At 41.5% G+C, this 10,490-nt stretch overlaps 1 protein-coding gene across 3 annotated transcripts; it reads left to right on the top strand.

Annotated features, from left to right (window-relative positions):
- Window positions 1-3,487: 3,487 nt before the first annotated feature.
- LOC5512334 (monocarboxylate transporter 12) lies at window positions 3,488-8,549 on the top strand. Of its 3 annotated transcripts, none has more exons than XM_048729871.1 (4): window positions 3,488-3,759; window positions 6,492-7,060; window positions 7,262-7,631; window positions 8,256-8,549. In XM_048729871.1, exons 1-4 carry the CDS (start codon window positions 3,564-3,566, stop codon window positions 8,432-8,434), a joined length of 1,314 nt encoding a protein of 437 aa, XP_048585828.1. In that variant the 5' UTR covers window positions 3,488-3,563; the 3' UTR covers window positions 8,435-8,549. The 3 variants fall into 3 exon arrangements, with proteins under 3 accessions (XP_048585828.1, XP_048585841.1, XP_048585832.1); XM_048729884.1 differs by lacking the exon at window positions 3,488-3,759 and adding an exon at window positions 5,691-6,308; XM_048729875.1 differs by lacking the exon at window positions 3,488-3,759 and adding an exon at window positions 5,694-6,320.
- The last annotated feature ends 1,941 nt before the right edge of the window (window positions 8,550-10,490 follow it).

Here is a 10,490-nt window from a genome sequence, read left to right as displayed (position 1 = left end):
TATAATTTGAATAAAGTAACCAGTACGCTTTTTTGAGCTTTTTTTTTTTTTTTTTTGTTCTGGGGGAGGGACTTTATAATTGATCGCCTTTTGTGGGGGGAGGGCACCATTTTTGTGCTTTAGATTGGGGGAGGGTCGAAATTTTGGAACCAGAACCGCATTTTCAAAACGTCGATTTGTTTTTGTCTTTTGGGATTTTCTGTTCGGCCAGACAAATTATTCTAAGCCAGGGAAGTGCACAAAGCGAGACTTCTGCTTGGCTCAGAATCGTTTTACTGACGGAACAGAAAACTAAAACAAATCGTGTTTTTAAAACGCGGGTCGCGATACAACGGATGCCAGCACACATTCAGAACCAGGCTCGCTATATTTATACGCTAGACAGTAATCTATTTATTTTTGGAGCAATTTAAGGCTGAAGATGTTCTTAATAATGTTCTTAAATTTTAGTGCATATGAAAATACAATACCCAATGAATTATTACGAAGAGAATTACACAAATGATCAAATTATGAACACAATTCGATTCTGCATTTTAGAACACATCACACAAACAAAATTCAACCTTTCGCTGCTATATATGCCTCGACATGTTCTTAAAATTTGGTGAAATCTCAGGCTGGGCGTTCTTATAAAAAAGGTTCTTATAAAAAAAGACTGTTGTCCCACATAAAAGGAAATAAAAGTAAAACAATTCAAGAGGGAATGGGCAAAATTGGATACATTTGGCAAAACGAACCTATCAGCCAAAAGCAACTTTTAACTGCATACCCTGCACGTGAGAATAAAAAGTGTCGATGTCCAAACAAAGGTGTGAAAATGGCATGTGATTTCGGAGAAAATTCAAGAGATTAGCTTGTCAAGTAAAAGGTCCGAAAGGAAAAGAAGAAATCACGATTCTGCTACGTATAAGAAACTGGACACCCCCTGGATTTAGACGCAACAAAAGGTCATCGAAGCGGAGGGTCCGACGTGCTACAAATAGACTGAGGAAACCATCAATTGTAAAATTGTAAATCTAAATTATCTTTTAAAGATGAACAAAACTTTTAAGTTTTAAGTTTTAACTTTTAAGTTATTAAAAGAACTTCCGTTTTTCAAGATAAAAACATGAAATACTATACGACAATTAACTATAACCACGGGCAAACCAGCCGAAATGTTCGTCGGTATCGAATGTTGACAAGCAGTAGTAGGAGTGGAGAGGAGGTGAACCGAGATGAGGGAGGAAAATCGCGTAAACTGTTATGAATCACGGCTAAAACGGAACCCAATCAATCTACGACAACAACTACAATAAATTGGCTTAAAAACAGATATATTCGGTGCACAAATTACAGATAATATTCGATACACGAACATTTCGTCTGGTTTGCCCGTCATAAACAATATGACAACCCGTCACGAAACGAAAACGAATTATTTCAATCAATCTTGTTTTGAAAACTGTCGTTTTTCTACACTGTGTACCAGAGTCTCGAGCTTCGTTTGTTTACTGTGTTGTCGGAGTTAAGCTCGAGCATATGGTACCCAGGGTATCGATTTTCTAGCTCGCTCGGCCAATTCCTTATTGGGACATTCCAATCACCTATCCACACGTCACGTCCAGCATCGGATTTCACACTCGGACCAAGTCTCACGGTGTCAAATCAAAAGCAAATTTTAGATGGAAACTTATGGATAGCTCGATTGGATGTCGTTTCGCTACTGTGTGTCCAGCTTTAATCGTTAAGAGAGAACATTGTGGGAGTGAGCGCTAAAGCGAGAAGGAGTAAAAAAGTTTTCTACCACTGGTGACAACCATCCGTGACAACCAATCGTGACAACCACTCGTGACAACCACTCATGACAACTACTCGTGACAACCCTTCGTGACAACCACTGGTGACAAAACCACTCGTGACAACCAATGGTGACAACCACGCGTGACAACCACTCGTGACAACCACTGGTGACAAAACCACTGGTGACAAACACTTGTAAAAACCACTCGTGAAGAACACAAGCGTCTTGAAAACTTTTCGTAACAATAATTAACGTTGATAAGTTACAGCCAAATTTATTGTTGCGCGACCACGGCGAATCTAAAATCCTTATCTCGTTTGGGAATAGCGCGTAGTCAGACAAAAGCTTTGGGGGCGGTTTGTCTGGTTTTGATTGTTTGGTTTGGTTGACTAACGCGCTAATTATGGATTCTGGGAGGTCGCGCAACAATAAATTTGGCTATAAGAGGCCATTAAAAAGAAAGAAAAATACGTCCAATTTAACTCAACGCTTGATCATAAATTCGAAGTTTAATAGAGACATTGTTCGGGTGTTGGTAAGATCTTTCCTCCACGTTTACTACATTGAGATCGCAGCAATTTCCAGGAAGAAATTAACAGAATACCACTCGTGACAATTGGCTTTAATTCAATAGCAATTGATCCGAATTAAACCAAACTCATACAAATGAAGGGCCTTAGTAAGATCTTTCATCCACATTAATTACATTGAGATCGCAGCAATTTCCAGGAAGAAATTAACAGAATACCACCCGTGACATTTGGCTTTAATTCGATACCAATTGTTTCGAATCAAACCAAACTCATACAGATGAAGGGTCTTAGTAAGGTCTCTCATCCATGTTAATTACATTGAGATCGCACCAATTTCTAGGAAGAAATTGACAGAATACCACTCGTGACAATTGGCTTTAATTCGATAGCAATTGATCCGAATCAAACCAAACTCATACAGATGAAGAGTCTTAGTAATATATTTTATCCATGTTAATTACATTGAGATCGCACTATTTTCCAGGAAGCAATCAACAGAATACCACTCGTGACAATTGGCTTTTATTCGATAGCAATTGATCCGAATCAAACTAAACTTATACAGATGAAGGGTCTTAGTAAGATCTTTCATCCACGTTAATTACATTGAGATCGCTCTGTTTTCCAGGAAGAAATTAATAGAATACCACTCGTGACAATTGGCTTTAATTCAATACGAAAGAAGTATATGACAAAAAAAAGACAAAAAAAAAGAAAATAATTATTGAAAATGTAGGTAGGCCTTTTTTTTGTTTGTTTGTTTGTTTGTCTGGTACGTAACTTAGTGTAAAGCATACTTTATTAAAATATTACATACTTTGTAAAAATATTGATATTGATAATAAAAAAATAATATTAAAAAAATAAAGTAACAACTTCAATGAGCTGGTCGGTTCAAATTACTCATTGGCAGAGCCTTGACTGCCTGTGGTTTCATTTCATGCTGGGCTGTTTTGATTTTTGGGTTTAGCTCCCTCTCGTAAACAAGGTCTCGAATTCTGTATACTGTCTATATTCTTTAGTCAATACTAGTGGGGCCTAGTGTGTGTCCGTGAAACATTCACCTCATTCTTGCCACGAACTAGAAATAAGCTTGGGCCTCCGGTGCTGAGATAAGCCTTGGGTTGCCTGCTGTGATAGTGAAAAACAATTCGCATAAATTAACACCCCAAGCAAGCGGCTCCTTCAAAAGCGACGGCAAATCTCGATTACCTACTGAAGCGAAAGGTGGATCGAGAATAGCCATGGTCTGCATGGGGAGACACGATTTTTCAACTCACGGGGAGAGCAAGTTCTCAGTTGTTATGGATCACCCTCTTTCTTGGCTGGTTTGTTTATATGTAGTTGTGTGTATGCTGGTAATATATGGGTGTTCAGTAACCTACGGTATAATCTTCCCTTCGATTTTAGAAGAATTCCAAGCCAGCAGAGCCGTTACAGGTTAGTAGAGAGTATTATCACTGCATTAAAATAGCTGCAGAAGACTACGGTTTCAATGAGTTTGGCAAAGCTTTCCTTGCGCGAGTCCTCGTATCAGCTGTTTTGTCCAGAAAATTTATGTGTGTTTTTTAACCTATTATCCACAGAATATGACTACACGGTTATCATTATTATAAGCGGTATTAGATTGAATTTAAAGTTATTGCCATGCTGGGAACATATTTTAGAATTTTTTATCTGAGTTACTAGACGTCTTTTAACAAAAATTGAGTGACGATGCGGTGTTTTTTTACGAATTTCGTGAAGAAGTGTATATTCATATGCAAAATAATATTTGCTTTTTGGATGTACGCAGCCTTTGGGCTTCCGTCAACCAGACGTCTGCTTTTAAGAACCGACTATTGTTTATATAAAAATACACGAAAAAATTTTCAAAGAAGCTGGAAGTTGGACCAGGGAAGTGTAAGGAGATGGAATGGCAACTGCATAAATTAAAGGATTTCACACATTCTATGTTCGTTTCGCGGGTGTGCGGAAAACAGCGCGCGGAAAACGGAAACAGCGCACGGATAACAGCGCGCGAAAGGGGCCGGTTCCTGAAAAGAGGAATAGCGCTAATCCAGGCATAAAATTGGCATTACTATACCACCTAACGAGGAGGGTATTACTCGATATTCCGGGAATAAGTCGAGCAAAAAGACACATTTCTTGCCAGTTTTCGCCTGGTTTATTACTTTTTATAACCTTTTGTATGCTTGTGCAGTTGAAACTTTACTAGTTTACAACATTTGAGCCTATAAATGACGCAAAAATATTTGTGTACATATTTTTTTGTCGGGAGTTGTAGGCTTGAAATATATCTTTCTGAACAGGCCCCGTGACAGCTCGATATTATGGTTATAGTTAAAGGCCAAAACCTCTGTTGTGAGGGCAAATCCTGGAATAAGATATGACTCCCTAGGAATGTCTTAGGTTAGTTTAAAATGTTTCAAAGTTAAACGTTGAAACTAGTTTTACGCTAAAACTAACATGTTTAAGAGGCGAAATGAAATGTGTCCAAGGATTGTCTCGGCATGTTTCGAGCTCATAATTGACCAACGTTACTGAACTGTCAAAACTGTCGCGATCATAAGTGTTTGAACTTTCCGATGTCGGCCATAGCATGCGACTTTCCGAAGTAGAACACTTTTGGCCTAACAGGAGCTGGAGACAATACTTGCGCCTTGACATTGCAACAATGCAACATAACAGTTTTGGGGGCTGCCTCGAAAACTAATGTTGGAAATCTTAGCCTCCCGTGATTAAATGGAGGCGGAATGGCGTTCAAATTTAAGTTGCCCGTGTTAAATGTGAAAGCTCCACTGAAACTACAAAGTATTATCACGTCAACGCCGCTGGCCTGACAAACAGGTTTCCTTACTTCATCGCCGACTACGTTAGCATTTTAGATGAGGCCCTAGGTAAATTGTGATCATTCAAATGAAGATGTCGACCCGGTGCCCCTTAAAGAGACTCGTTAGCCCTGACTATTATTTGTGTGTGTTGTGTTAACCAGCGCAACCAGTAACTTTAAAAAAAAACACGAGGAAAAATGTTACTTCTGATAAAATAATAACAACATACTCGATCACATTATAAGGGCTATGGATTTCCTCATACGAAAAAAAGCAATTTAAATGTTTTCCGCGCGCTGTCGTCCGTTCTCAGTGTGGGGAAAACAGAGCAGAATTTCCCACAACTCTGCGACTTGTGAATCAACTATCCTCCTCCGCAGGCGTCTAAACCGCTTTTTTTCGCTGAAAACAGCTAAACAGCTTTTCGCTAGCGCGCTCTTTCGGGTTCGGTCCGCGTGCTCGCTGTTTTCTTGTGTTGTCTTGCAAATAGAGATGCCCTGCGGAGGAGGCTAAATCAGCCCGACGTCACGCGATTCAACCATTTTTGTTATGTGTGTGTAAAATATCGAAACGATATCTAACGACGGCTTCCAGTGTGAGCGAGCAACTTTGCATTTGATTCCTGGCTGCATTTAATTCCTGGCAGTATTTCAGCGGTAAAAAAACTTTTAAAATAACTTCTTTTGAGTGGCGCACATTTCCGAGTAGAGAAAGCAGCCTAACCCATATTGTCTTTCGTAAGTGTCTTACAAAAGGCCGAACTTGCATAACAACGAAATACCGAGAGCTTCCAGCATTCAGATCTACGCGCGTAAGATTTGTCATAGATTGATCTGCGCGCGTAAGATTTGTCATAGATTGATCTACGCGCGTAGGATTTGTCATAGATTGATCGATGACAGCTTTTGACATGTTCGATCCCCAAGGGACATCGCTCTGTAGTGGAGGCAAAGTTCATTTCGTCACCTTCCCTGCTAGCAGAGGCCTTATTCGCGAACGCCAGCCCAGCGAAATACAGAGAAAAGAGGCCTCTGCTAGCAGGGAGTCTGTAACGGGAAGGGGAAGGAAAAAAAAACGCGCTGCTTGGCGTCGAGGCAGTTCCCCGTTTACCAGGCGGATGCGGTTACAAAGCGTGTCGTTTGAAGGTGGTGTGAGGTAACGCTTTAGGTAGGAATACGTGCTTTATTCAACACTAACAAGACATTATCTTATAGACCGTGGTTCTCCCTGGTTCTATGCTGTTCCCCAGGGGTAATTTTACTCGCAAGTGAAATGTTAGAAGAAAATATCCCTGGGTTTCCGAGGCTGTGAATTGAACTGTATAACGTTTTGTTTTAGCCTTCCCAGGAGCCATTGCCCTCGCCTTTTCTGGGATGTTTGGACCTCTCGGCGGCCATCTTACCGACCGCTATGGATGCCGGGTAGTATTCATGAGCAGTAGCCTAATTACCATAATGGGGCTCGTCTCATCCTCGTTCGTGCCTAACATCGTCTTGCTTTACTTCACGTATGGTTTTGTGAACGGACTAGGAGGTAATCTCATGTACATAAGCTCCATGATGGTGCCAGCCCTCTACTTCAAACGCAGGCGCATGCTCGCCACAGCTTTCGTCTCCGCTGGCCCAGGAGCGGGCCTTTTTATCATGAGCCCTATTGTGGAAGCTATTCATAAAGTTTTGGATTGGCGCAAGACACTACTATGCTTGGCTGGCCTGTGTCTCGTTCCCTGCCTGGGTGGCTGGGGCTTGAGAGAAAAGAAGGAGAAAGTAGAGCAGACCATTGCACAAAAGGGGTGCAGGTGCCGGCCATTGTGTGACTGTTCGGTTCTGAGAAATCCCATGTTTGTGCTATGCACAGCGATGACGTCATTAGCAGCTCTTGGTCACTGTATGCCTATAGTACATTTGGTAAGTCAGTCTTTGCTTTTGTTCCTTCATCGTGAGCTTTCTGGGTATACTTTTGTTCCGTGCAAACTAGGCCAAACTAGTGACTTCTTACGCCATGATTAAAGGCGCCGTGAATTAGTTCGCAAAACATCGTATCTGGGCCAGCAATGGCGCGGTTTGCATGGTGCTTAATGCCTTCTGACTTAACGTTTTGCTCCTCAGGCCAAACATTGCGCGGAGCTGGGCATATCACGTGACCTGTCGTCCTGGCTCTACTTCGCCATCGGTCTCTCATCCGTGCTTGCACGGATGTGCTGTGGCAAGCTTGCCGAGACGGGCTGGATCTCTTTGCCTCGACTCTTCCAGTTTGGAGTCTTCGGACTAGCGCTAGGCAATCTGCTGGTGCCACTAGCGACAGACTTCCCATATTTGGCCATGTATAGCGTCTCGTATGGGTTTGGAGAGGGGTTCTTTTTCACGCCCATTTATTGCATTATTCTTGAATCTTTACCGACGGAGCGTCGCGGGAGTGGTTATGGGATCTTTCAGTTGTTTATCTCTATACCCTATGTATTTGGCCCATCTCTTTCAGGTAAGATTTTTCCAACAGCAATAGTTCTATCCACATGTAACGACTAACAATTATTTTCCCGTCAGAAATAGGGCACTACGATTACTCATCTCGCGCGGATTCTAAACTCGAAATAAAAAGGGCTATCTGGAATCATTATTCTCGCAGCCCCAAATGAATAGGTGACCCTCATTTGTCTTTCAAATTCGCTGATAACGTATTTTCATGAGCTGTTAGAGTGAAAGAAGATTAACTGAAAATGGCCTTTGCTAGAAAACTTTCTCTATAGGGGTGGGGACGGGGGAGTGTGGGTAGCCCCTATCTTCTATTTGCTGGTATGACTACAAAAAACTACATACAAGCTGTAAAAAAACGACGTGGGCTGCGCAGGCACGAAAGAATACACCTCTTTCTAAACAGGGTAGTTTTGCTGACGTTTAAACGTTCATTCGGTTCCCTTTATCCGCCCAATTCGCTGGGTTTCGGGCGGACATACCTCGTTATCTGGGCCTTTCGTTATAAGGTGCCCTTCCCCCCCCCCCCCCCCCAGAATACCTTCTTGCTTTTATGAGAAATGCTTGAAGAACATGCAATGCCATATATCTAGCTTCTGACTAATTTTCTCCCTTTTTTTCACAATCACAGGTTTAATAGCAGATGTGAGCGGGACTGGGTACACAAACTCGTTCTTCACGGCAGGGGCGATAGAGGTCGTCGCTGGATGTGTGCCTTTTCTCATTCCATTCATGCCCACTGCTAGCCGCAAAGAGGAAATAACTGTCAATGAGGAACTTATCGTCTATGGAAAGGAGTCTGTCGTATAACAAATGTCTGTCCCGATTTCTATTCACTAGTCACAATAAGAAGATATATATGCTTTTGTTATTAAAATTAAATAAATAAATATACTGGGCCTCTTGCCAGCACTTTCAAGACTTCCGTTTGGCTGGCGCTTCTATTTGTTATATCCTTTGAAGTTTTGGTTTTCGAATTTCCATTCATGTTACCCCCACCCCCTCCCCCTCCCACCCACACACACACTTACTTTTAAGAACCCTAAATAGTGCCAAAATAGTGTTTAGCTTAATCGTGACACATGCTAAAACAGCGACATTATACGATTAACACAATATAAAGTATTTTTTTTTTAGTACCTAGTCTATTCTTTTGTACATCACGGCACCGTAGCAAGAGTGCCTATACAATCAACAATTTTTGGTCCTCCTGGGAAAACGTGCCGTGCGTAAAGAGTATCACCCTACTAGACTTATAATTTTGATAAAGTAACCAATACGACCGAAAATTGACATGAACGAAGTTAATGGATTTAGCTTCTTTTTGTTCTTTATTTTTGGTCGTCTTTTTAGGGGAGGTTCACTATTTTTGTACTTTAAATGGGGGGAGGGTCAAAATTTTTGAACAGGAAAAAAAGCAACTTAGCAGCCCTCCCCCCCCCTCGATAAATAATGACTCTTTCCTTAACTCTGTTATCGAAAAGGTGATATATGACGCGGATCACCACAAGGCTCTTGTGGTTGTTATACCATCTTGTGGATATGTGTCGGACAAGATGGGCGGCCCGCCAAAATGCATACACACATTTATATGAGTCATTTACCTTTATAATCACCTCTTTGGAAAATATCATTTATGGAACTTAAAGCGAACTGGTGGGTGAGGAGTACCAAGATGCATCATGGGATGGGAGGAACGGACGACGCCGCCTCGTAATAAAACAAGCCTTGGCTGAATGGAGATCTCAAATAAAACGTTATGTCTCGAAAACTTAAGTCTCGAAGTCTCGCTTTCCCAAAATTTTAGGGGTGTCGGAGCTTCGTCTTTTTTACCACGGTCTCGGTGTCTCGTAATTTTAAACCCGATCTCAGGGTCCCGAATTTTTGTTAAACGCGATCTGTTTTCCTGTTTTATGTTGGTACTATGCTACGGGTGTCCCCTTCTTTTTCGTAGTGTCAAGAATTTATTGTAACTCTACTTATTCTTTTTGTCAACTGATGTTTATGACATTCCTCGAGCAAGTTAATGAATAGATTTGCTAAATAATTATTGAATATCAATAAAAATCGTAGATTTGTTGATGTCTGTAGACAACTTATACCCCAAACAGTGCTGTGACATCGGCACTTTTCGAAAAGACAAAGAACAAGTAGATAAAGTCTTATTTTGTAGCTAAACTTCCAATACCTTCGCAAAGTTGTTTACATTTTTTAGGCGCACGGTGACAGCTAAATGTCAAATCATTTGACAGAAAAGAAACCTGAATGGCTAGTAGGGAATCCCATAAAATGATGTTAGCCGTGGTTGGCCCACTTCTTTCCGGACAGTGGAATGGTTTCCTCAAGTGATGAAAACTCACTACAACTCGACACAACTTGAAAAATGGCGAGATTTAATCGAAAAAAAAAACCAAATTGGATATTACGACTTGGCCAATTCAAGATGAATAGTTGATCTATAAATTCAGCTGAAAATATTAAGGAAAAACATCGTTTTGGGTATCAATTTTCACATTAAAAGTTATTCCCGGTAAGTTAACCTGAGCTCTTGAGCTCCCGTAAGTTACTGGGCGAGATACCGAGTTTTTTTTCCGGGCCCGAAAATAGCGTGCGTTTTGAGAAACACCGGTAAAGTTTATCGGGGGCTTACCGGGTGACTTCCCGGGTTTCCGGGTTTATCGGGACTTTTGAGAAACGACCCCGTGGACTATATTCAGCACTGCTTCGTGTGGCCGGGTCAAACAGCCATGTCTTGAAGACGAGGCTGTCACGCGCGAGGGCCTGGGGCTTTGTAGGATGCGCAATGGCCGCTGAGAAGTACCGAAGGCTCTTCGCACATGTGCGTCGTTGCTGTTTAGTTGCAGTT

This window comes from Nematostella vectensis, chromosome 1 (genome assembly GCF_932526225.1).
Source record: "Nematostella vectensis chromosome 1, jaNemVect1.1, whole genome shotgun sequence".
Classification (NCBI taxonomy): domain Eukaryota; kingdom Metazoa; phylum Cnidaria; class Anthozoa; order Actiniaria; family Edwardsiidae; genus Nematostella; species Nematostella vectensis.
This window is presented reverse-complemented; position numbering and strand designations above follow the sequence as displayed.